General features: G+C 46.0%; 1 protein-coding gene across 1 annotated transcript in view; it reads right to left on the reverse strand.

Moving 5' to 3' along the window:
- Positions 1-27,963, reverse strand: part of LOC144698037 (uncharacterized) — a 211,089-nt gene that overhangs the window by 59,285 nt on the left and 123,841 nt on the right. The window contains 2 exon segments of the mRNA XM_078569974.1: positions 10,065-10,354; positions 15,804-16,219. Coding sequence (XP_078426100.1) covers positions 10,065-10,354; positions 15,804-16,219 — 706 coding nt within the window.

Consider the following 27,963-nt stretch of genomic DNA (forward strand, 5'->3'; position numbering starts at 1 on the left):
ATTTGTATTTATATGAGACTTTTAATGTAAGACAATGTTCCAAGGCATTTCACAGAAATGTTATAAAGCAAGGTTTGACACTAAGCCACGTGAGATATTATGAGGAGATGACCAAGCTTTTGGTCAAAGAAGTGAGTTTTACAGAGTAAATTAAAGGAGGAAAATGAGGTAGAGAATGGGAGAGGTTTAGGGAGTGAATTCCAGAGCTTGAGACCTTGGAAACTGATAGAATGGGCACAGGTGTGGGACAAGGAAAATCAGGAATGCTCAGGAGGCCAAATTAGAGGAGCACAGATATCTCGGAGGGTTGTGACACTGGAGGAGGTTACAGCAACAGGGAGCAGCCATACAGGAATTGGAAAATAGGGATGGGAATTTTAAAATTTTGGTGCTTCTAAACCTGGAGTCTTTGCAGGTCCGTCAGTTGTGAGGTGATGGGTGAACAAGACTTGGTGCGAGTAAGCACATGGGCAGCAGAGTTTTGGATGAGCTCAAGATTACAGGAAGGTTGAATGTGGGAGGTTGGCCAGGAGTGTGTTAGGATAGTTAAGTCTAGAGGTAACAAAGGAATGGATGAGAGTTTCAGCAGCAGATGAGCTGAGACTGTGCTGGAGTCGGGTGATGTTACTGAGGTGGAAATAGACGGTATTGGTGATGATGTGGATATGTGGTTGGAAGCTCATCTTGGGGTGAAATATTTCACCATGGTTGTGAACAGTCTGGTTCAGTCTCAGACAGTTGCCAGGGAGTGAGATGGAGTCGGTGATCAGGGAGTGGAGTTTGTAGTGGGGACTGAAGACAATGGCTTCAGTCTTCCCAATATTTAAATGCAGGAAATTTCTGTACATCCAGTACTGGATGTCAGACAAGTCAGGACGGTGTGTACTTGGAAGGGAATTTGGAGGTGATGGTGTTCACATACACCTGTTACCCTGGGCCTTCCAGAGGATGAAGGTTAGTGGTTCAGGAGATTCAATCCAAGTTCTGGTTTTGTTGTAGGTTTATTAAAACTCACCCATCACCCCCTGTCTCTCCCACTCCCCTTCTCTCTCTCCATCTCTTCCACTCCCCTTCTCTCTCTGCCTCTCCGACACCCTTCTCTCTCTCCCTCTGTCACTCCCCTTCTTTCTCTCCCCCTCTGTCACTCCCCTTCTCTCTCTCCCCCTCTCCCACTCCCCTTCTCCCCCGCCTTCTCTCTCCCCTCCCCTTCTCTCTCCCCCTCCCCTTCTCTCTCCCCCTCCCCTTCTCTCTCCCCCTCCCCTTCTCTCTCCCCCTCCCCTTCTCTCTCCCCCTCCCCTTCTCTCTCCCCCTCACTTCTCTCTCCCCCTCCCCATCTCTCTCCCCCTCCCCATCTCTCTCCCCCTCCCCATCTCTCTCCCCCTCCCCATCTCTCTCCCCCTCCCCATCTCTCTCCCCCTCCCCATCTCTCTCCCCCTCCCCATCTCACTCCCACTCCCCTTCTCTCACTCCCACTCCCCTTCTCTCTCTCCCAATCCCCTTCTCTATCTCCCAATCCCCTTCTCTATCTCTCACTCTGCCTCCTCTCTCTCCCCCATTCCCTTCTCTCTCTCTCCAACTCCCCTTCTCTCTGCCTCTCCCACTCCCTTCTCTCTCTCTCCCACTCCCCTTCTCTCTCTCTCTCCCACTCCCCTTCTCTATCTCTCTCTCTGACTCCTCTCTCTCTCTCTCCACCCACACCCTTCTCTCTCTATCCAACTCCCCTTTTCTGTCTCTCCCACTTCTCTTCTTTCTCTTTCTCTCCCACTCCCCTTCTCTCTCTCTCCCCCACTCCCCTTTTATCCATCTTGCTCTCTCCCACTCCCCTTCTCTGTCAGCCTCTCCCACTCCCCTTCTCTCTCAGCCTCTCCCACTCCCCTTCTCTCTCTGCCTCTCCCACTCCCCTTCTCTCTCTGCCTCTCCCACTCCCCTTCTCTCTCTGCCTCTCCCACTCCCCTTCTCTCTCTGCCTCTCCCGCTCCCCTTCTCTCTCTCTCCTACTCCCCTTCTCTCTCTCTCCCAATCCCCTTCTCTATCTCTCTCTCTCCCCAATTCCCTTCTCTCTCTCTCCAACTCCCCTTCTCTGTCTCTCCCACTTCCCCTTTCTCTCTCCCACTCACCTTCTCTTGCTCTCTCCCACTCCCCCTCTCTCTCTGCATCTCCCACTCCCCCTCTCTCTCTGTCTCTCCCACTCCCCTTCTCTATCTCTCTCTGACTCCTCTCTTTCTCCCCCCATTCCGTTCTCTCTCTATCCAACTCCCCTTCTCTCTGTCTCTCCCACTTCTCTTCTTTCTCTCTCTCTCTCCCACTCCCCTTCTCTCTCTGCCCCTCCCACTCCCCTTCTCTCTCTGCCTCTCCCACTCCCCTTCTCTCTCTGCCTATCCCACTCCCACTCCCCTTCTCTCTCTGCCTCTCCCACTCCCCTTATCTCTCTCTCTCCCACTCCCCTTCTCTCTCTCTCCCAATCCCCTTCTCTATCTCTCTCTCCCCCATTCCCTTCTCTCTCTCTCCAACTCCCCTTCTCTGTCTCTCCCACTTCCCCTTTCTCTCTCCCACTCACCTTCTCTTGCTCCCTCCCACTCCCCTTCTCTCTCTGCCTCTCCCACTCCCCTTCTCTCTCTCTCTCTCCCACTCCCCTTCTCTCTCTGCCTCTCCCACTCCCCTTCTCTCTCTGCCTCTCCCACTCCCCTTCTCTCTCTGCCTCTCCCACTCCTCTTCTCTCTCTGCCTATCCCACTCCCACTCCCCTTCTCCCTCTGCCTCTCCCACTCCCCTTCTCTCTCTGCCTCTCCCACTCCCCTTCTCTCTCTGCCTCTCCCACTCCCCTTCTCTCTCTGCCTCTCCCATTCCCCTTCTCTTTCTGCCTCTCCCACTCCCCTTCTCTCTGTTTCTCTGTGTCACATAGAATTCTCCAGCCCAGCGATTTGTGGATGCTCCATCATTGAATATATTTCAGGCTGAGATGGGGAGAGATTTGGTCTCTCAGGGAGTCGAGGGATATGGGGAGTGGGCGGGAAAGTGGAGTTGAAACCCAAGATCAGCCACGATCGTATTGAATGGTGGAGCAGGCTCGATGGGGTGTTAGGACTTCTCTTGTTCCTATTTCTTCAGTTCTTATAGAGACCAGAGTCTTGTGTAGGCCCAGACCGGGTGGCCCTGAAGGACATTAGTTGAACCAGTTGGGTTTTTACGACAATCCAGCAGTTTTCATGGTCACTTTTTCCTCGTGCCGGCCCCACAAATTCCCAGATTCATTCAGCTCAATTTCACAACCTGCCTTTGTGTTTTTGTGGGTTCTCTCTCACTCCCTTTGTTCTGTTTTAAATCAATTTCACAGGGTGTTAGAAGGGGAGGATTTGCAGTCGGGAAACTGAAACCAAACATCACATCAGGATCTGACGGAGTCGCCCTATTGAACATGGACGGACAAAGCACCGTTCACAGTGGGGAGACATCGTGGAAATGTGGGGATTGTGGAATGGGATTCAGATTCCCGTCTGAGCTGGAAACTCATCGACGCAGTCACACTGGGGAGAGACCGTTCATCTCCTTCGTATGTGGGAAGGGATTTACTCGATCGTCCAGCCTGCTGAGACACCAGTGAGTTCACACTGGGGAGAAGCCGTTCACCTGCCCCGAGCGTGGGCAGGAGTTCACCCGATCATCAGGGCTGCATCAACACCAGCAAGTTCACACAGGGGAGAGACCGTTCACCTGCTCCCAGTGTGGGAAGGGATTCACTGAATCATCCCACCTGCTGACACACCAGCGAGTTCACATTGACAAGAGACCTTTTAAATGCCCAGACTGCGGGAAGTGCTATAAAAGTTCTGGGAACCTGATGTCCCATCAACGTGTTCACACTGATGAGAGACCATTCAGGTGCTCTCACTGTGGGACTGGGTTCAGGGAATCATCTCAACTCACTGTACACCAGTGAACTCACACTGGGGGGAGACCGTTCACCTGCTGCAAGTGTGGGAAGGGATTCACTCGGTCATCCTGCCTGCTGAGGCACCAGCAAGTTCACAAGTAACTCAGAACATTGAGTGGATTTTCCTGTTAGTCACATCCAGGACTGAACCATGTACATTGGAGTCTGTTTCTGCTGATGTTAGTAAACATCAGCCCAGTTATAGGTGTTAATATTAAAAAAATATATAATGTGATAAAGTCAAATAAATCAGCTTTGTATGAAATACAGTGAGTTGAGTCTTTTTAGTGGCTCTAACACAAGTTAGTTCATGTTGAAGGACCCTCCCTCTCCCCTGTCTCCTCCACCCTCACCTCCAAGAACAAGTGTGAGGAGCTCATGGAGCTTCTTTGTCACTAAGATTGAGACAATCCGATCAGCTGCCTCTGCTGCTTCCCTCCCTTCCACTAGCCCACCGGGACAAACTGTCTCTAAAGATCCCCCTTGTCTGAGCCCTGAACCCACATCTTTCTCCAGTTTCTCTCCCATCTCCCCTCATGCCCTCTCAGCGTTCATCTTGACCATGAGACCCACCTCCTGCTCCAGCGATCCTATTCCCACTAAACTGCTGATCATCTAATTTCTCCATGTAGCTGATATTGTTAATGGTTCTCTCTCTCTCCTGGGACTGTTCCTCTTCACCTTTCAATGCACCGTCATCACCCATCCTAAAAAAAACAACCTCTGATCCCCCAATGTCTTCACAAACTACTGCCCCAGCTCCAACCTCCCTTTCCTCTCCAAAGTCCTTGTATTTGGTGTCCTCCAAGGATCTATCCTTGGCCCCTCCTATTTCTCATCTACATGCTGCCACTCAGTGACATCATCCAAAAGCACCGTGTTAGTTTTCACATGTACACTGACAACACCCAGCTTTACCTCACCACTATCCCTCTCCATTCCTCCACTGTTACTAAATGATCAAACTGCTTATCCCACATCCAGTACTGGATGAGCAGAAATTTCCTCCAATTAAAAATTGAGAAGACCAAAGCTATTGTCTTCAGTCACCAGTACAAATTCCGTTCCCTAACTACCGAGTCCATCCCTCTCTCCGGGAACTGACTGAGGCTGAACCACACTGTTCACAATCTTGGTCTCATATTTGACTCCAAGATGAGTTTCTAACCACATATCCACACCATCACTAATACCAGATATTTCAATCTCCATAACGTCACCTGTCTCCATCCCACCCCCAGCTCATCTGCTGCTCAAACTCTCATCCATGTCCGTGTTAGACTGGATGATTCCAATACATTTCTGGCCGGCCCCCCTCATTCACCCCGTCCCACACGGAATCATGAGATCATCCAAAACTCTGTGCCTGTGTATTCTCACCTCAAATCCCATTCACCCATCACCCCTGTGCTCATTGACCCACATTGGCTCCTGGTCAAGCAATGTCTCCATTTTAAAATTACATACTTGTTTCAAATCCCTCCATGGCCTCATCCCTCTCTATCTCTCTAATCTCCAGTCCTACAACCCTCCTAGATTTCAGCACTCATCCTCCTGGCCTCGTTGGCATCCCTGACTTTAATTACTCCACCACTGATGGCCGTGCCTAGGTGTGAAGCTTTGAAATTCTCTCCCTCAACTTCTCCACCCCTCCACCTCTCTCTCCTGATTAAAGATGTTGGTTAAAATCTGCTTCTTCAATCACGGCTTTGTCCATTGACCCTAATATCTCCCTATGAGACTTGTCAGTTTTTTCTTTATGAAACTCCTCTGAAGCACCTTGGGATGTTTTATATAAGTTGTTTCTGTTTCATGACAGCCAGTTTGTGCACAGTAAGATTCCACAAACAGCAATCAGACTAACTGATTAATCTAGTTTTTTTGGTGCTGTTAGTTAAAGCACGAATGTTGGTCCCACTGCACCAGGAGAACTCCCCTGTGGACAGTATGTGGAGTTGTTGTGCTCTCCTGAGCTGAGAGTGGAGCTGATTGAGCTGTCGGGCCTGCAGTGTACCTTGAAGAACCGCTGTCTGGGATCTTTCCTCTTAATTCACTGACTCCCAGCTGAAGTTGTTGCTGCAGTTAAATAGTTAACTTTGAATATCAATCCCAATTTAACCATTGGAGCAAAATCTGCAACTTCAAATCAGCTGTAAAAGAGAAAGAAAATTAATGCTAATGCATTTGGGGAGGGCAAACAAAGCTGGAGAATACACAATAAACAGGAGAATATTGGGAGGGGTAGAGGAAGTGAGAGACCTCGGAGTCCATGTCCACAGGTCCCTGAAGGTGGCAGGACAGGTGGATCAGGTGGTAAAGAAAGCACATATTTATCAGAACTCACCATACACCAGCATATTCACACTGGGGAGAGGCCATTCACCTGTACGGAGTGTGGGAAGGGATTCACTCAGTTATCCAGCCTGCTGAGACACGAACAAACTCACACTGAGGGGAGGCCATTCAGCTGCTCCGAGTGTGGGAAAAGATTCACCCATTCAAACAACCTTGAGAGACACCAGCGAGTTCACACTGGGGAGAAGTTGTTCAGCTGCTCCGAGTGTGGGAAGCGATTTACTCAGTCATCCCACCTACAGACACATCAACAAATTCACACTGATGAAAGACGTCTTAAATGCCCAGACTGTGAGGAGTGCTTTAAAATTCCAGTGAACTGATGTCCCATCAACGTGTTCACACTGACAAGAGACCGTTCAGGTGCTCTCACTGTGGGACTGGGTTCAGGTGGTCATCTCAACTCACTATACACCAGCGAGTTCACACTGGAGAGAGGCCGTTCAGCTGCTCCGAGTGTGGGAAAGGATTCACTCAGTCACTAACCTGCTGAGACACCAGCGAGTTCACAATTAACAAGTGATTGGATTTTGCTGTGAATCACATGCAGGTCTGAACCATGTTGATTGGGGTCTGTTTCTGCTGATGTTAATAAACTCCAGCCCAGTTATAGGGGTTTATATCTTGAATAACAATCAGATGAATCAGATTTGTGTTAAACACATGGTGTATTGAGTCTTTTTTAATATTGCTGATACAAATTAGTTCCTTTTGAACATAGGAACATGTCTCAGGACATTGGGGCAGCAATGAACAAACTCAGGGGAATGTTGGATACAGAGTCAAAACAACATTATATTCTTTCTCCATGTGACCTGTCTCAGAATTCTCTCATCAAACAGACCATCAACATGAGAGGAATTGACATTTTAAGTCATTCCAAGAGGAAATTAGAGGCTGCAATTATCCAGGATGTTGTTCTGAAATTTTACAACCTCCCACTATCACCAAAGCTGGCAATAGACAGCTCATTGTTCTAATTGTGTTGTAGCCTCTGTCCCAGATTTTGTTCAATGTAGATTTAATGTTCAGAGAAAGGGGTGAGATTGGATGGTCAAAACCGCTCACAGGCTATGGAGGGTGATGTTGACTTGAATGTGCCAAAAACAGTGTTCTTCACAGGCACTGATACTTTATCCCCAGTATTAGTTACTTTGGTCTGTGTTGTCCACCTGCTAGGACAGGATGTGTCCTCATGTGTCTGTTTGTATGGGTGCGGGTGTGTCCCTGAGTATGGAAGTGTGTGTAAATGTGTGTGGGTGTGGAGAGGTTGTCTGAGTCTGTGAGACAGACAGAGAATGTGTGCATGAGTCTCTGTGTGTGGTTGTCTGTGCTGCTTCTCATTAGCTATAACACAAACCTTCCTCTCCAAGCAGACAACAAGGCTCCTGAGAATCCCATCCAGTGATGTGAATGGTATTATTCGGAGATCCTTCATCCAGGGTGAAACCACAGGCTGACCGTGTGCTGTGTAAAACCTGACATCTACACAACCAGGCCCCACTTCTCCCGGAGCAACATGAAGTGTCTGCTGCTTTCCAGATCCATTCCTTTCCCCTCACCATTATCCTCAGATAGTTCACAAATTCCTTGTGGACATCATCCTCCAACGCGCCAATGGGTTTCCACTTTAAATATTTCCATCGGTCTTTTTCACAGAGAGCAATTGGATTGCTGCTATCACAGGAATCAGTTCTGAAATACTGTCCCTCTGATCATTAGGCCCCCTGGAGTAATACACTGATCCAGATCTTCCCACCAAACACAAATCCATATCCCCATCTGAGTTCCAGATTTTAATGTGATGTCATTTCACCCCTTTAAACCTGAGTCAGCACACCTGCTCCACATGTACTACATGTACCACACGTCTTTGAGATCAGTTGTTCCTTTGTAATCTGGGTTGTTCTGAATGATGACAATATGAACCTTCTTCCTAACCTGTCCTAAACCTTGAAAGGGAATGTGCCATTAACACATATATGCTTCAAGTTAATAATTCTGCTTAGTCTGGCTAATGTAATTAATTTAGGACTAACAGAAGGATTAGGGTATGGTCGAATGGACAGATGTCCAACGGGGACATAAGGAGACTTCTTGCTAATGTCGGGATTACAAGGTTAGACATTATTTTTACATTGATTTTTTTTAACAATTTGCTGATTTTTGATGGAAGGGGAGACAGTGAGAAGGAGCTAGAAAGTCGAGGAGGTCAGAGGAAATGCACTTGTGGTGTGGGGTGGGAGGGGAATAACAGAGGAACCAGCTATGGGTGCAGACCATTTCTACATAGGCATGAACGTACAGGATCGAAATTATAAACAAGGGCACACGGTTCATTCTGTAATCATGATCAATGCTGTAATGTCTACAAAATACTCCAAACGTACGGGAGAAACTTCTATCGATGAGATGTCTTTGGAGCTCTCCTGTATCCCCATATTTGTCGTTAATGTTGCTTTTCCATCACACAGCTGACTCATGTCGAGTGTTTTAGATTCTCCACAACACCCTTCTGTCGGTTCATTCACTGAAACCACGGACTCTCCTTGTTGTAACGGTGACATTCCCTGTCTGTCCGGTTATTTCTTGAAGTCAGTCAGCCCTTGAATTGTTTGTACATTGTTTCATCATGTCCCACCCAGCTGGCCACCAGTGCAGAGGCGTTGGAGGAGGACGGTTTGGTCCACGTTGTTAGAGGCTGTGGACAGGCCGAGAAGGACAATGAGGGAGTTTTCCTTTGTCACATTCACATCGGGTGTCATTGGTGACTTTGGGAAGAGCTATTTCGATACCGTGACAGGGACAGAGATCTTATTGGAGGGATTTAAACATGGAGTTCTGGGAAATGTGGACATGGATTTGGGAGGTGATCAGGACTTTGGAGAGCGAAAAGAGGTTGGAGCTGGAGCGGGGGTTTAATAGAATAGTGGGGTCAAGTGTTGGTTTTATTGAGGACAGGTGATGATGGCAGATTTGAAGGAGAGATGGGCAGTACCAGGAGAGAGAGAACCGTTAATATCAGTTAACATGGGGAAAATGGGTGATCAGCGGTTTAGCGGGAATAGGGTCGATGGAGCAGGAGGTGGGTCTCATGGACAAAGTGAGCTCTGAGAGGGCAGGAAGGGGAGATGGGAGAGAAACTGGAGAAAGATGTGGGTTCAGAGCTCGGACATGGGGGATCTTTAGAGAAAGTTTGTCCCGGTGGGCTAGTGGAAGGGAAGAAAGCAACAGAGGCAACTGATTGGATTGTCTCAATCTTAGTGACAAAGAAGCTCCATGAGCTCCTCACACTTGTTGCTGGAGGTGAGGATGGAGGAGATAGGGGAGAGGGAGAGCCCTTCGAAAGGAACTAATGTCTTAGGGATAATAAAAAGATTCAACATCATCTATTTAATAGAAAGCTTAATGATTTTATTTTTATCCAGAACACTAACACCTATAACTGGGCTGGAGTTTACGAACATCAGCAGAAACAGACCCCAGCGAAACATGGTTCAGTTGCAAAACTCAATCACTGTAGTTACTCGTGAACTCGCTGGTGTCTCAGCAGGTTGGATGACTGAGTGAATCCTTTCCCACACTCAAAGCAGGTGAACGGTCTCTCCCCAGTGTGAACTTGCTGGTGTCTCAGAGGGTTGGATGATTGAGTAAATCCCTTCCCACACATGGAGCAGGTGAAAGGCCTCTCCCCAGTGTGAACTCACTGTTGTGAAATAAGATTAGTTGGTCGCCTGAACCCAGTCCCACAGTGAGAGCACCTGAACGGTCTCTCGTCAGTGTGAACACGTTGATGGGACACCAGGTTCCCGGAATTTTTATAGCACTTCCCGCAGTCTGGACATTGAAAAGGTCTCTCCTCACTGTGAACTCGCTGGTGAGTCAACAGACGGGATGAATCAGTGAATCCCTTCCCACATTCTGAACAGGTGAAAAGCCTCTCTCCAGTGTGACCATGCTGGTGTCTCAGCAGGTTGGATGACTGAGTGAATCCCTTCCCACACTTGGAACAGATAAATGGCTTCTCCCCAGTGTGAATTCGTTGGTGCACAGTCAGATGAGATGATTGCCTGAACCCAGTCCCGCAGTGAGAGCAGCTGAACAGTTTCTCGTCAGTGTGAACACGTTGATGGGACATCAGTTCCCAGAAACTTTTGTAGCACTTCCCACAGTCCAAGCATTTAAAAGGTCTCTCGTCAGTGTGAACTCGCTGGTGTTTCAGTAGGTAGGATGAACGAGTGAATCCCTTCCCACAGTCGGAGCAGATGAACGGTCTCTCTGCTGTTTGACTGCACTGATGTCTTTCCATGCAATTGAATCCCTTCCCACAGTCCCCACATTTCCACGGTTTCTCCCTGTTGGGACTGCATTTATGTCCTGCCAAGATTAGATGATTGGCTGAAGCCTCGTCCACACACAGAACACGTACAGTTTCTCCCCACTGTGAACGGTGCTTTTTCCTTCCATGTTCAAAATCCGATGACATTCAGGTTAAGATAAACTGTGCAACTCCACCACATCCTGATGTGATGTTTGGTTTCAGTTTCCTGACTGCAAATCCTCTCCTTCTAATATCCTGTGGAATTGATTTAAAACAGAAAGAGGGAGTGAGAGAGAAGCCACATAGGCAGGTTGTGAAACTGAGCTGAATGAATCTGGGAATTTGTGGGGCCGGCACGAGGAAAAAGTGACCATGAAAGATGCTGGATTGTCACAAAAACTCAACTGGGTCACTAAGGTCCACCAGAGAAAGGACCTTCTACACAGTCTGTGTCCATACATTTCAAAATTGTGCCTGAACACTAAGGTCTAGGTCATAGGAGCAGGAGTCCTAACACTGACTCCTGGGGAAATCCACTTTCAACCTTCCTCCATTCTGAAAAATCATTACTCTCTGTTTCCTGTCACTCAGTTAATTTTGTACCCATGTTGCTGCTGCCCATTTTGTTCTATGAGCTATAACTTTGCTCACAAGTCTGTTATGTGGCACTTTATCGAATGCCACTTGGAAGACCATGTACACCACATTAACAGCATTACCCTCATCAACCACACTGTTAACTCTTGAAAAACCTTAAGCAAGTTAGTTTAACATGATTTTCCCTTAACAAACTTGTGCTGGCTTCCCTGAATTAGCCCACATTTGCTTAAGTGACTATTAATTTTGTCCAGAATTATCACTCGCAAGGTTAAACTGACTGGTCTGGAAGTTGCTGGGCTTATCATTACACCCTTTTTGAACAAAGGTGTATGATTTGCAATTCTCCTGTCCTCTGTCACCACTCATGGGTCTGAAGGAGATTGGAATAATGTGGTCAGTGCCTCCACAATTTCCATTCTGAATTCCCTCAGTATCCTTGGATACATCTCATCCAATCCTGGTGCCTTGTCAACTTTATCAGACAGCCTATATAATACCTTCTCCTTATCAATATTAAACACCACAAGTGTTTGAACTACCTCCTCTTTAACCATGACCTGTGCAGCATCATCTTCTTTGGTAAAGACAGATGCCAAATATTCATTTATACCTCATCCATACCCCCTGTCCCAATGGGTAAATCACCTTTTTTTAATCCCTAATCAGCCCCTGTCTCCTTTTACCGGCCTGTTACTAGGTATAAGACGGAGAAAGCGTTTTGATTTCCTTCCATGTTAGCTGCCAGTCTCTCCTCATACTCTCTCTTTGCTTCTCTTACTTTCTTTTTCCAATTTCTCTCTGAATATTCTTTCTTTATCCTGTCTCTCAGTTGTATTAGCCACCTGATATCTCTGTTAGCAGACTTATTCATCTTCATCTTAATCTCTTCTCTTATTTAGTAAGCTGTGGATATGTTAGCCACACCTTCCTCATTTATAAGAATATGTCATTACTATGTCTGATCTATTTCCTCTTTAAGGCAGCCCATTCCTCAATTACAGTTTCTCCTGCCAACCTTTGATTCCACTTTACTGGGTCAGATCCATTCTCACCCTATTGAAGTTGGCTTTCCCCAGTTAATTATTCTTTCTCCTACAAGTAACCTTTGCCCACAGACAGACAGGCCAACTGTTTACCTTCCAGATTTAAAGGCCGATGATATTCAGGTCCTCACGAATCGAGTGACTCTGCCAGATCTGAACTGATGTTTGATTTGAGTTTCCCATCTGTCAACCCTCCACTTCTAAGATCCAGTATCAGAAATTTACAAAAACACTAACCGTCAGTCCAAGATAGAAATTGAGAAGAGACAAACATTTCTCTTGGTTTAAGTTTGCTGTGTGTAAATCCTCCCCTTCTAAACCCCTGTAAAAGGAGTTTCCAAAATCCATCCCTGTCAGTCCAGGAAAGAACTGCACAACATCCTCTCCTCCTGCTACCTGGACCAGGATGACCGCGCATGCGCCCTGCTGCACATTGCCCCTGTGAAGATGGCGGTTGTTAACTCGGGCCTGTCTCCGAGAGGAGACGCGGGTCAGAGTTGTCCCCTCTCCATGCGGTGTAATCGCAGGACCGGTAGCTTCTTATTGAAGATTTCAGACCTTCACAGGGTCTTCATGAAGCCTCCCCGCCCACTCCGCCGCCTCCATCCCTCCCCCACTCACCGGCTCCTTTTACTCGCCTGTGTTCGCCATTTCTCAGCGTCTTCCACCAGCTCCAGGTACAGATGGTACTGCGCATGCTCCAGTCAGAGATCGCAATGCGCATGTACCAGTCACAGCCAGCTACTGCGCCTGCGCGAAGACCGCCAGTCGTGAGGATAGAGCACATTCTGCCCCCCACTGAATCCTGGGTCAACGTACCGCCATTGAAAGGCCTTTTCTGATAAGATAATTATGTTTTATGATCCGATGATGATTGGCGCCATAGGGCCAATATATAAAATTATTAATATTGATATGGCAACCATAGTGCACGGCCCCTCCACCATAGTTCTGTCCTGGGTGTAATTAACAACAGAACAAACCCTGACAGTTAGATCTGAACCCACTGGAGTCTCAGCAGCGGCGCAGACAAGTGATTTTTCTTCCCATATTCTGACTACTGAAACTCTGTCTTGTCAGTTGGAATGTAGCAATTGTGGATCTAATCCTTTGACCTTCTAAAACTGGAGTGTGAGCAGGTGGGCAGTGAGCAAAGAGTTGCACACATGAAGTATCTGAATGGTCTCCCACTGGTATGACTGTGCTGCTGTGTCAGAAAATGGAATAACGAGGTGAATCCATTTCCACATTCAGCTGGTGTGATTTCATGGTGTGATTTTGCAACATGAGTTTCAGCTCACACTGGGATCTCAAACCCTTCTAAGAATGTGCTCTATATTCTCAACCACAGTTAGAGAAAGGTGGTGCTGTAAATCTGAAATTAAAAAAAACAAAATATTGGAATTTTCAGTAGATCTGGCAGTGTCTGTGAAGAGTGAAAGATGTATTTAAATTTCAGGGCTGTGACTTTCCATCAGAACTGCACTGCATCAGTGAGCAAACTTGAAAACTTAACTCTATTTCTCAATTCACAGATTCTCCTGGATGTGCTGAGTATTTCCATGATTTTCTGCTTTTATCTCTGATTGAAGAAGTTGCATATGAATTGTGCATTAGATTTATTGATGACTAACATATATTTATTCTCAACCATCTACAAGTGGAAAACTCTTCCACTTGTCTACCCTGTCAACCCCTTTCATTATCTTAAAGGCCTTAGTCAAGTCATCCCTCATTTTCTTTTCCAGAGGAAAACTTTTCAATCTGTTAAATCTTTGTGAATTTGACATATTTTCCAATTCTGGCATCATTCCAGTAAATCTTTTTTGCACCATCCCCAGTGCTTCGCTCCTTCCTGTAATATGGAGGCAGAGCTAATCTGAGCATCAAAGTCACATTGTCCCAAATTCCTGTATGTTGTAAGGATCATTATGGCAGTGGGAGAGGGGACTGTGGTTTCGAGCTGTTATTCACCATCCCCTGTTTCAGCCATTCTCCCATTAGCTGAAAATAAGATTAGATGAAATGAGCAGATCTAATGAGCCAGTCTGTGACATTATGAATCAATTACAAAGTTGTCTCTCAGCCTTACAGTGAAGCAGAGGGTATTTTTCATTCTAAATTTGCTAATTATACCATTAAGAATACCTCTCAGAGAATGACTACATTTCAGCATGGGGCCAGTGTAAAGCTCATTTAACATGATTACCAAGCAGTGAAGAGGTGAATTTGTAATTCACATGGACCTTGTTTGTTCATTTCCCAGATTAATAGTTGCACTGAGTCTGTTGTTCTCTATCTTGATATGTTCAAGATGGAAATCCATAAATATTTGGGCACTAAGGGATATGGTGATAGGATGGGAAAGTGGAGATGAGCTGGAAGAACATTTAATGGTGGAGCAGGCTCAAGGGGCCTTTTAGTCCAACCCTGCTCCTATTTCTTGTGTTCTTATGAACATCAGTGTGAAACATTTCCATTCAAGCACAGCAGATGCAGCAGCACCCGTCCACCTCCTCCCTTCCCACATTCCAGGGCCCCAAACACTTTCCAAGGGGCACAGTGATTTACTGGTACTTATTGCTATTCAATATTGTCTATTCACTGACCACAGTACGGTTTTCTCTACATTGAGGAGATTAAATCCCAATTGGGTAACTGCTTTGTGGAACATCACCTTTCAGTCTCCAAGTGTGACCCTGAGGTTCTGGTCATTTACCAGTTTAATCTCCACCCACTCCCACTTTGACCTCAGCCTCCTGCACTGTTCCAATGAAGCTCAATGGAAGCTCGAGGAACAGCAGCCCATCTTTCATTGGACACTTTACATCCTTCTGGACTCAACATTCATTTTGACAATTTCAGATCATAACCACTGCTCCCATTTTTTCTGACAGTAGGTGCTGGTAATGGTTCTTCTTTTACCATTTATCCCTCCTCTGGGCCTGTGTTGTTTCTCCACTTGTCCCATTAGTTTATTTCCTTGTCTCATTATCACCCAATGCTGCCTTGCACCATCATCCCCTTTGTCATTTAATCACGAGTTCAGGCTCGGACAAGGGGGATCTTTAGAGATAGTTTATCCTGGTGGGCTAGTGGGAGGGAGGGAAGCAGCAGAGGCAGCTGATCAGATTGTCTCAATCTTAGTGACAAAGAAGCTCCATGAGCTCCTCACACTTGTTGCTGGAGGTGAGGATGGAGGAGACAGGGGAGAGGGAGAGGCCTTTAAAAAGGAACTAACTTGTGCTAGAAATATAAAAAATACTCAACTGTTCATCGCAAAGCTAATTTATTCCAATTTTATACATAATATGTAACTGGGCTGGAGTTTATTATCAAAAAGGAACGAACGTGTTAAAAATAGTAAAAAGGTTCAACGCATTGTGTTTAACACAATGCTGATTTATTTGACTTTTATCTAAGTGGGCTGGAGTTTATTAGTGTCTACAGAAACACACTATAATCAACATACTTCAGTCCTGAATGTTATTAAGAGCAAAATCCCATCACGACAGTTACTTGTGAATTCTCTGGTGTCTTAGCCGGTGGGATGACTGACTGAATCCCTTCCCACATTCGGAGCAGGTAAATGGCCTCTCTCCAGTGTGAACTCTCTGGTGTCTCCGCAGGCTGGATGACTGACTGAATCCCTTCCCACATTCGGGGCAGGTAAATGGCCTCTCTCCAGTGTGAACTCTCTGGTGCAGCAGCAGGTTGGATGACTGAGTGAATCCCTTCCCACATTCGGAGCAGGTAAATGGCCTCTCTCCAGTGTGAACTCTCTGGTGCAGCAGCAGGTTGGACGACTGAGTGAATCCCTTCCCACATTCGAAGCAGGTAAATGGCCTCTCTCCAGTGTGAACTCTCTGGTGCAGCAGCAGGTTGGATGACTGAGTGAATCCCTTCCCACATTCGGAGCAGGTAAATGGCCTCTCTCCAGTGTGAACTCTCTGGTGCGTGATGAGTTGAGATGATCGTCTGAACCCAGTCCCACAGTGAGAGCACCTGAACGGTCTCTCATCAGCGTGAACATGTTGATGGGACTTTAGTTCCACAGAACTTTTGAAGCAGTTCTCACACTGTGGGCATTTAAAAGGTCTCTCATCTGTGTTAACTCGCTGGTGTCTCATGAGGTTGGCTAATTGAGTGAATCCCTTCCCACGCTCAGAGCAAGTGAATGGTCTCTCCCCAGTGTGAGTGCACCAATGCGTTCCCAGTTCCGATGGGGATTTGAATCTCTTCCCACAGTCCCCACATTTCCATGGTTTCTCTCCATTGTGACTGCATTTATGCTCCGTCAGGTCATATGATTGGCTGAAGCCTCGTCCACACACAGAACACGTGTACGGTGTCTCCCCACGGTGAACGGTGCTTTTTCCTTCCATGTTCAAAATCTGAAGATACTCAATTTAAGATAAATTAGGCGACTCCATCAGATCCTGATGTGATGTTTGGTTTCAGTTTCCCGACTGCAAATCCTCCCCTTCTAATACCCTGTGGAATTGATTTAAAACAGAAAAAGGGGAGTGAGAGAGAACCCACAAAAAGACAAAGGCAGGTTGTGAAATTGAGCTGAATGAATCTGGGAATTTTTGGGGCCGGCACTGGGAAAAAGTGACCACGAAAACTGCTGGATTGTCATAAAAACCCAACTGGTTCATTAATGACCATCAGGGGAGGGAACCTGCCACCCGGTCTGGGCCGACACTAGACTCTGGCCTCTATAAGAACATACGAAATAGGAACAAGAGAAGACCTAACACCCCATCGAGCCTGCTCCACCATTCAATACGATTGTGGCTGACCTCGGGCTTCAACTCCACTTTCCTGCCCACTCCCCATATCCCTCGACTCCCCGAGACCCCAAAAATCTCTCCACCTCAGCCTGAAATATATTCAAAGATGGAGCATCCACAACTCGCTGGCTGGAGAATTCAATGTGACAGAGAGAGTAAGAGAGAGAGGAGTGGGAGAGACAGAGAGAAGGTTACTAAACAAAGCACAGGATGTCAATAAACATAATTCAAGTACATGGGATTGGGGTAATATCCTGTTATAGATTGAGAATTGGTGAACAGACAGAAAACAGAGTCGGAATAAATGTCTCATTATCAGGATGACAGGCTGTTATTTGTGGGATCCTGCAAGGATCAGTACTTGGCCCACAGCCATTCACAAACTACACAAATGATTTGAAGGTACTCATTAAAGCAGCACCTAAATTTTCACATTCTCATCCTTGTTTTCCTCCATTGTTGTGATCATTCCTATCTCTGTAACCTCCTCCAGCCTCACAATCCTCCCGAGATATCTGCTCTTCTTGAATTCGAGAATTACTGATTTTAATAATTCCATCACTGGTTGCCATTCTGTCAGTTTCCAAGACTCTAGAATTCCCTCCCTAAACCTCTCTGCTTCTCTACCTCATTTGCATCCTTTAAGATATTCCTTCAGACCGACCACTTTGACCAAATTATTGGTCACCTGCCTGAGTATCTCCATGGTTTCTAACATTTCTGTGAAATGTCTTGGTAAACTATATAACAATAAATGTGCGATGTAAACACAAATTGTTGTTGTTGAGTTGGAGATATATTAATGTCCCTTCCTCATCGCTGGGTGAATAACCTGTAGCTCCTTACCTCACAGCATTGTGCGAGCACCTTGACCACACGAACTTAATTAGTAATGGGTTGAAAGGTTATGGGGAGAGGGAGGGAAATTGGAGTTGAGGCCAAAATGAGATCAGCCATGATCTTAATGAATGGTGGGGCAGGTTCGAGGGGCTGAATTGCCCACTCCTGCTCCTAGTTCTTATGTTCAAGGATCTATGGACATGCACACCAAGGGTCTGTACTTCCTCAGGTCCTACCATTCATCATGTACTCCCTTGTCTAGTTAGTCCTCCAAAAATGCATCACCTCACACTTTTTTGGATTAAATTCCATTTTACACTTCTGCCCATCTGACCAGCCCGTCTATATCGTCCGGTTGTCTAAGGGTTTCCTCCTCGCTATTTACCACACTAGTGATTTTTCTGTGTTACCTGTGAACTTACTGATCATACCTCCTACATTCATGTCTACATCATTAATGTCCACGAAGAACAACAAGGGACCCAGCACCAAACCCTGCAGTACGCCACTGGACACAGGCTTCCAGTCACAAAAACAACCTTTGACCATCACCCTCTGCCTCCTGACACTGAGCTAATTCTGGATCCAATTTGCCAAATTGCCCTGGATCACATGGGCTCTTACCTTCTGGACCTGTCTCCCATGCCAGACCTTGTCAAAAGCCTTAGAGAATTCCATGTGGACTACATCAATTGAACTACCCTCATCGACACACCTCGTCACCTCCTCGAAAAATTCAATCAAATTTGTTAGACATGAGCTCTCACTGACAAAGCCTTGCTGACTATCCTTGATTAATTCTTGCCTCTCCACGTGGGGATTAATTCTGTCCCTCAGAATGTTTCCCTACCACTGATGTTAGAATCACTGGCCTATTAGCTCCCTGGTTTATCCCTACCATTCTTCTTTAATAATGGTACCACATTAGCTGTCCTCCAGTCCTCTGGCACCCCTCCTGTGGCCAGAGAGGATTTGAAAATTAATGTCAGGGCCCATGCAATCTCCTCCCTTGCCTCCCACAGCACCTGGGATACATCTCATCTGGGCCTGGGGATTAATACACTTTTAAGGCCCAATAAAACCGCTAATACCTCCTCCCACTCAATACTCATTTGTTCAAGTGTATCACAATCCCCCTCCCTGATATCTACATCGTCCTTCTGTATAGTTAATACAGATGCAAAGCACGCATTTAAAACCTCATCTACATCTTCCAGCTCCTCACACAGATTGCCATTTTGCTCCCTGATGGCCCCTAATCTTTCCCTGCTGATCCTCTTGCCCTGAATATACTTATAATATGCCTTTGGATTTTAACTTATTTCACCCAGCTGTCTTTTTCATGGCCCCTCTTCACCTTCCTAATTTCTTTTTTAAGTAACCCCCTGCACTTTCTCTACCCATCAAGGGCTCCTGCTGTTTTGAGCCCTCGGTATGGACCATAAACTTCCCTTTTACCCCCCCTTATCTAATCCTGTCAATTCCTTAACATCCCGGTTTCTCTGGACTTGTTGGACCTTTGTGGGAAAATGTTGGCCCTGCACTCTCACTATTTCCTTTTTGAATGACTCCCACTGCTCTGATGTTGATTTTCCTACAAGTAGCTGCTCCCAGTCCACTTTGGCCAGGTCCTGTCTTATCATGTTGAAATTGGCTTTCCCCCAATTCAAAACCCTTATTTTCGATCCATCTTCGTCCTTTTCCATAACTACTTAAATCTTACTGAGTTATGGTCATTATCACAGAACTGCTCCCCCACTGACACTTCTACAACTTGCCCAGCTTTGTTCTGTAAAAGAAGGTCCAGCACCTCTCTTGTCGGACTTTCTATGTGCTGGCTTAAAAATCTCTCCTGGATACATTTGAAGAATTCAGCCCCCTCAAAGTCTTTCACACTTTGTTTATCCCAGTTAATATTGGGGAAGTTGAAATCCCCGTCTATTATTACCCTATTATTTTGACACTTCTGAGATTTTCCTACATATCTGCCCTTCTATCTCTCCCTGACTGTTTGGGGGTCTATAGTATGCTCCCAACAATGTGATTGCCCCCTTTTTATTTTTAAGTTCTACCTATATGGCCTGATTTAAGGAACCTTCCAAGATACCATCCCTCCATACTACAGTAATTGACTCCTTGATCAATATTGTGACACCACCATCTCTTTTACAACCTCCTGTCTCACCTGAAGATTCTAAATCGCGGAATATTGAGCTGCCAATCCTGCCCCTCCCTCAGCCATGTCGCTGTGATAGCAATTATATCACATCCCCATGTGTTAATCAGCATCTGCAACTCATCTGCCTTACTCACAACACGCCTTACATTAAAAGAAATGTCATCCAGCCTTGCCATGTTGCCTTGTGCCTTAACTTGACTATGTACACCTTGCCTTCCAGACTGACTTGTTTTTTCTTATATTCTTGTATGTACATCACCCCCTACTATACCTCCACTCAGTATCCCACCCCCATGCCAAATTAGTTTAAGAGCCCACCGACAGCACTAGCAAATTTCCCCACACCTTTTCTCACAAGGTCTCTTGTCAGTGAGAATGTGCTGGTGTCCCAGCAGTTCGGATGATGGCCTAGACCTCTTACCACACTGTGAGCAACTGAACAGCCTCTAGCCAGTGTGAATTCAATGTGTTTCAGCAAGTCAGTCCAAAGAGACAAACATTTCTCTGGGTTTGAGTTTGCTGTGTGTAAATCCTCCCCTTCTAACCCCCTGTAAAAGGAGTTTCCAAACACTCGGTATAAACTGGGCTCCGGGAGTTTCTAATCCGGGTTTGGAGTCCTACACCGGTGTGTGTGAACCCTCCCAGTCCACCCTCCGGCTCCATTCCTCTCCTGCACTCGGCCCTTTCTCACCCGCTGGACTTTAAATTCCACCGCAACAAAAACAAAAATACCTGGAAAAACTCAGCAGGTCTGACAGCATCTGCTGAGAGGAAACAGTTAACGTCTCGAGTCCATATGACTCTTCAACAGAACTAAGTAAAAATAGAAGAGAGGTGAAATATAAGCTGGTTTAAGGGGGGAGTGGGACAAGTAGAGCTGGATAGAGGGCCAGTGATAGGTGGAGATAAGCAAAAGATGTCACAGACAAAAGAGCAAAGAGGTGTTGAAGGTGGTGATATTATCTAAGGAATGTGCTAATTAAGGGTAGAAAGCAGGAGGAGCAAGGTACAGATAGACCTAGTGGGGGTGGGGTGGGGGGAAGGAAGTGAAATAGGCTAAAAGGTAGAGATAAAACAATGGATGGAAATACGTTTAAAAATAATGGAAATAAGTGGGAAAAAAAAAATCTATATCAATTATTGGGGGAAAAAGATCCACCGCCTTCATCCCGGTCCCGAGCCCACACTGCGCATGCTCCACTCCCAGCATGCTCCGCCCCTCTCACTCCGATTGACTGGAGGACCAGCTGCTCCCTCTCGGTCATCCAATCCCGCCCCTTCTTCGTTTTGGTTCTGTGCTGCCGCCAATCATTTGGAGTCGGAACATGCGCAGTCCGTGGAGACAGACGGCAGGTGAGCTCGAGCGAGCGGATTTAAAATGCGGGTTTAACAAAGACCGAGTGCGGATGCAGAACTGAAAATAAACCCGTGAACAGAGATAGGGCTGACGGGTGAATTTGGAAGCTTCATAAACTCACGGTGTCGGCCCCAAACCCTCAATAAGGAGCCACCGGTCCCGGGTTTGCTCGGAGCTGCGGGAGAAAGGCCCGAGTTAACGGCCGCCATCTTTATAGGGGCAATGTGAGAATGGGCGCATGCGCGGCCATCTTGATGGGTCAAAGTTCTACAGAGCGCATGCGCGGCCGCCATCCTCACGGGAACAATGAGCAACAGCCCGAGGGAGACGTTCATAAAATGTGTGTTCACCTGGAGTTTTAGATCAGCAACAATAGAATTATAAACCCACAGTCACTCAGCAGTACAGAATTTAAGTATTGCTGAAAAAGGGAGACATATTGCTGATATTTCATGTTGCACTCCTCTGGACAGATGCAAAAAAAACAAATTTCTCAGCAAATAACAACTTATGCTGCACAAGGAAACGGTGTTGACTGGTTGGCCAGTCAGCTCTGATTGGTCAAGGCATTGCCATGGAGAATGCATCAAAGAGCGATCATCCTCCATGCTTTTGTTTTATTGGACAAACGGCCCCATCCCTGGACATGCACCTTCTGTCTGCAGTGGACAGTGAAAAAATGTAGCTTCTAGCAAGCATAAATGAGCCACATTATGAGACCGACTTATAATCTTTGAAATTTGATGTTCTTGCGTCTGTCCTGATGAGTGCAAGAGAAAAGGTTTCAACAGAATGTCTCTTTTTTTAGCAATACTCAAGTGTCTTAAAGGGGGAAAATGTGGTAGACAGAGGGAGATGTGTAGGGAGAGAATTTCAGAATTTGGGAACGAGGGAACATAAGGCAAGGTCATTAATGCTGGAGTGATTAAAATGGAGAATGTACAAGCTATCAGAATTTGAGCAGTGCAGATATCTCGGAGGGTTGTGGGGCTGGAGGAGATTACAGAGAAAGGGAGGGGCGAGACCATGGAGGGATTTGAAAACAAGGATGAGAATTTTAAAATCAAGCTGTTGCTTGACCGGGATCCAAGGCAGGTCAGGAAGCAGAGGGTGACAGAGGAACAGGACTTGCTACGAGTGAAGACATGGACAGTAGACTTTTGGATGGCTTCACATTTACGGAGAGCAGAATGTGGGAGACCAGCCAGGAGTGTGTTGGGATAGTCGTTCAAGTCTGGAGGTAACAACGGCAGTGATGAGGGTTTCAGCAGCAGATGCGCTGAGACAGGGTGAGGGCGGGTAATGTTACAGAGGTGGAAACAGGCGATTTTAGTGATGGCACAGATATGAGGTCAGAATCTGATCTCGAGATCAAATGTAACACTGAGTTTATAAACAGACTGGTTTAATCTCAGACTGTTCCCAGGGAGAAGGATGGAGATGGTATCTAGGGAATGGAGATTGGAGCAGGGACTGAAAACAGTGTCTTCAGTCTTCTCAGTATTTAATTGGAGTTAATTAGTCATCAGGAAGAGAAGCAGTAACCAGAATAGACCATGAGACTGATCCCAGGTTTAACTTAGTTAGAGAGGGAGAGAAGGAAGGAAGGAAATCCTGGGAGGTTTGGAGAAACCACCTTTACAATCACTCATTAAATCTCCACATAGTAAGTTTTGGACACAAGGTGAACGTCTGCTATTCTGTGTGGTCGGTCAGGGAGTTTCAGATTAATGTTTTGTCATGAGTAATGACTGAAGTGAATGATGAAACATATTGTTATCTTCAGTTGGACAAATTTGTTTAAAAGATACAGGAAGAATTATCCAAAACTCTGTTTGGCTTCAGCACAGGGAGGAGGGAGAATGTGTGGGACAGGGATTTGCAGCTTTGGGAGAAGAAGATAGGAAATAATGTTCCATAGAAATGAGAATTGTCTGCTCTAAGTGCCCAGCTATAAACTCCTTAATGAATGATTCTGATAACTTCCCCACGACAGACGTCAAGCTAACTGGCCTATAGTTTCTTGTTTTCTGCCTCCCTCCCTTCTTGAATAGAGGGGTTATATTTGCTACTTTCCAATCTGACGGAACCTTTCCAGAATTGAGCGAATTTTGGAAAATTAACACCAGCGCACCGACTACTGCATTATCCACCTCTTTTAAGTCCCTAGGATGTAGTTCATTGGGTCCCAGAGACTTGACATCGGCAGCTCCTTCAATTTGCTCAGTACCATTTCCCCAGTGAGTTCAATTTCGCCATGTTCCTTTCTCCTGTCACCTTCTGATTTGCAGCTATTACTGGAATGTTTTTTGTATCCTCTATATTGAACACAGAAGCAAAATATTATTCATTTCTTCCACCATTTCCTTATCTACTATTAACTCCCCACTGTCACCCTGTAGAGGACCAACACTCACTTTGCTCACTCTTTTCCTTTTTAACCACCTGTAGAAACTCTTGCTATCCAATTTTACATTTCTAGCAAACTTCCTCTCACACTCTAATTTCTTTCTCCTGATTAACCTTTTAGCCATTTTCGACTGTTCTTTATATTCTGTCCAATCATCTGTCCTGCTGCTCATCTTTGCAGAGTTGTCTGCTTTTTCCTTAAGCTTGATGCTTTCTTTAACTTCTTTAGTTAGCCACAGCTGATGGGTCCTCCCCTTATAATTTTTCTTTATGGTAGGAATGTACTAATTCTGAATACTCTGAAATATTCCCTTAAATGTCTGCCACTGCTTCTCTATTCATCTATCCACTAGGCTAGTTTCCCATTTCACTTTGGCTAGCTCAGCTTTCATCCCCACATAGTTGCCCTTATTTAAGTTTAAGATACTAGTCTTTGACCCACTTTCCTCCTTTTCAAACTGGATGTAAAATTCAACCATATTGTGCTCGCTGCTACCTAGCAGTGCCCTTACTCTGAGGTCATTAATTAATCCTGTTACATTACACAATACCAAGTCAAATATAACCTGCTCTCTGATTGGCTCCTGAACATGCTGCTCTAAGAAACTATCTCAAAAGCATTTTAAGAACTCCTCATTCAGGCTATTACTGCCAATCTGATTTTTCCAGTTAATGTGTAGATTAAAATCACCCATGATTATTGCCGTCCGATTATCACAAGCACACAATATTTTCTCTTGAATACTTTGTCCTACACTATGGCTGCTGTGAGGGGCCCATCAACCACTCCCATTAATGACTATTTTTCCCCTACTATTCCTCATCTGCACCCAAACTGATTCTACATCCTGATCTCCTGATCCAAGGTCATCTCTAACTATTACACCAATGCCCTCTTTGATTAACAATGCAACCCCTCACTCAAATCCCCACTCTGTATTTATAGATGTTCCTTACTCAAATCCTCACTCTGTATTTATACACATTCCTCACTCAAATCCCCGGTCTGTATTTATAGACGCTCCTAACTCAAATCCCTAGTCTGTATTTTCGACGCTCCTCACTCAAATCCCCAGTCTGTATTTATAGGTGTGCCTCACTCAAATCCCCAGTCTGTATTTATAGACGTTCCTCAATCAAATATCCCGTCTGTATTTATAGGCGTTCCTCACTCAAATCCTCAGTCTGTATTTATAGGCGTTCCTCACTCAAATACCCCGTCTGTATTTATAGACGTTCATCAATCAAATCCTCACTCTGTATTTATAGGCTTTCCTCACTCAAATACCCCGTCTGTATTTATAGGCGTTCCTCACTCAAATACCCCGTCTGTATTTATAGGCGTTCCTCACTCAAATCCCCGGTCTGTATTTATAGGCGCTCCTCACTCAAATCCGGTCTGTATTTGTAGGTGTTGCTCAGCTCCCTACTGTCTCATGCAGGTCCGCTAAGCTCTGACTCCCAGCAAGGTAGGCCTCACTCGAGTCCCCGGTCTATATTTATCGGCATTTCTCATCTCCCGAGTATTTCCCACAGATCCGCTCCGCTCCAACTCCCAGCAAGGTAGAGGTTTGGAGCCAGTGGCTATGGAGTGGAATTTGTAGCGGGGACCAAAGCCTATGGCTTTCGTCTTCTCAATATTTAAATGGAGGAAATTTCTGTTAATCCAGTGCTGGATGTCAGACAAGTCAGGACGGTGTGTGAGTTGGAGGGGAACTTGGAGGTGATGGTGTTCGCCTACACCTGTTACCCTGGTCCTTCTAGAGATGGAGATTTAGAGTTTATCCCTCTGCTTTATCCGTGCCTCTCCCACCTCTCTCTCTATTTGCTCCAATGGAGTCCAGAGTCTTGTGTAGGCCCAGACCAAGTGGCAGGTTCCCTTCCCTGAAGGACATGAGTGAACCAGTTAGGTTTTTATGACAATCCAGCAGTTTTCATGGTCACTTTTTCCTCGTGCCGGCTCCACAAATTACCAGATTCATTCAGCTCAATTTCACAACCTGCCTTTGTGTTTTTGTGGGTTCTCTCTCACTCCCTTTTTTCTGTTTTAAATCAATTTCACAGGGGATTAGAAGGGGAGGATTTGCAGTCAGGAAACTGAAACCAAACATCACATCAGGATCTATTGAAACCTAAATATCATCGGATTTTGAACATGGAAGGAAAAGGCACCGTTCACAATAGGGAGATACCGTGGAAATGTGGGGATTATGGGAAGAGATTCAGATACCCGTCTAAGCTGGAAACTCATCGCCGCACTCACACTGGGGAGAGACCATTCATCTGCTCCCAGTGTGGGAAAGGATTCAGTCAGTCATCCAGCCTGAAGACCCACCAGCGATTTCACACTGATAAGAGGCCTTTTAAATGTTCAGACTGTAGGAAGTGCTGGAGAGGGTCTGAGGAACTGATGCGTCATCAGCATGTTCACACTAACGAGAGACCGTTCAGGTGCTCTCACTGTGGGACTGGATTCAGATGTTCATCTCATCTCACAGGACACCAGCGAACTCACTCAGGGGAGAGGCCATTCACCTGCTCTGAGTGTGGGAAGGGATTCATTACCTCATCCAGCCTGCTGAGACACCAGCGAGTTCACACTGATGAGAGGCCCTTTCAATGTCCAGACTGCGGGAAATGCTATAAAAGCTCTGGGGCGCTGATGTGTCATCAACGCATTCACACTGACGAGAGACCATTCAGGTGCTCTCACTGTGGGACTGGGTTCAGGTGGTCATCTCAACTTGCTGAACACCAGCAAGTTCACACTAGGGAGAGACCGTTCACCTGCTCTGAGTGTGGGAAGGGATTCACTCAGTCATCCTGCCTGCTGACACACCAGCGGGTTCTCACTGGGGAGAGGCCGTTCATCTGCTCCAAGTGTGGAAAGGGATTCACTCAGTCATCCAATCTGCTGACACACCAGCGAGTTCACACTGGGGAGAGGCCGTTCAACTGTTCCAGGTGTGGGAAGGGATTCACTTGCTTATCTCATCTGCTGAGACACCAGTGAGTTCACACTGGGGAGAGGCCATTCACCTGTTCTGGGTGTGGGAAGGGATTCACTCGCTAATACCATTTACAGAGACACCAGCGAGTTCACAAGTAACTACACTGATTAGATGTTGTTGTGAAATCACATCCAGGACTGAACCATGTTCATTGGGGTCTCTTTCTGCTGATGTTAATAAACTCCAGGTCAGATATAGGGAGTAATATTTTGAATAAAAGTCAAATAAATCGGCTTTGTGTTAAACTCAGCGTGTATCAAGTGTTTTTAATCTCTCAGACACAAGTTAGTTCCTTTTGAAGGGCTCTTCCTCACCCCCGTCTCCTCCATCCTCACCTCCAACAACAAGTGTGAGGAGCTCATGGGGCAGAAAATTACGCTGGGTGGGCGAGCGTCCCGACGTCATCGCGCAGTCCCGCAATATTTCACCGACAATTAAGAAGCCTGTAAGGCCACTAAGAAGTTAATTAAATTCAAATTTACGCTGCCCATCGAACCTAATGGTTGGCGGGCGGGCGAAAAGGCCAAGCGACCTTTACCTTTTTCAGGAAACCTCATCCATGGGCGGGACGAGGTCGCCTGAAGCAAATCAAATTTTACACTTGAATTAAAAGCATGAAACAAAAACAGAAAATGCTGGAAAAACTTAGCAGGTCCAAGAGCGTTTCTGGAGAGACAAACAGAGTTTTGCTTCTTTGCAAAAGTATTTTGCAGTATTTTGCTTTTATCGTATTTAATTCACTGCCACTTCTCTTCCAGGAATGCAAACCTTGAAGAAGTACTACTCTGCAGTATTTTGCTTTTATCTTATTAATTTAAAACATCTCCCTGCTCATGTGACAGAGTGACATGAGGGGACATGGTTCATAACATGTATAAAATCTTTAATATATATTTTTTCAAGTCATTCCATCTCCCTGAGACAGCTCTCTGCCTCAGGGAGATTATGTAGCTCGCTCTCGCGTGCATGCACAAAGGTGACACTCGCCCAGCTCGCACTCCTCCCCCTGACCGCACAGGCAGTGCTGAGCACTGCTGCTCACGTTTCACGCAGCGCAGGACTTAATTGGCCCCCAGCATGAAATTGCCTTCCGGGCCTGATTGCAGGCAGCGGTCAGCTTCCC

The sequence above is a fragment of the Cetorhinus maximus genome, chromosome 23, assembly GCF_964194155.1.
Source record: "Cetorhinus maximus chromosome 23, sCetMax3.hap1.1, whole genome shotgun sequence".
Classification (NCBI taxonomy): Eukaryota; Metazoa; Chordata; class Chondrichthyes; order Lamniformes; family Cetorhinidae; genus Cetorhinus; species Cetorhinus maximus.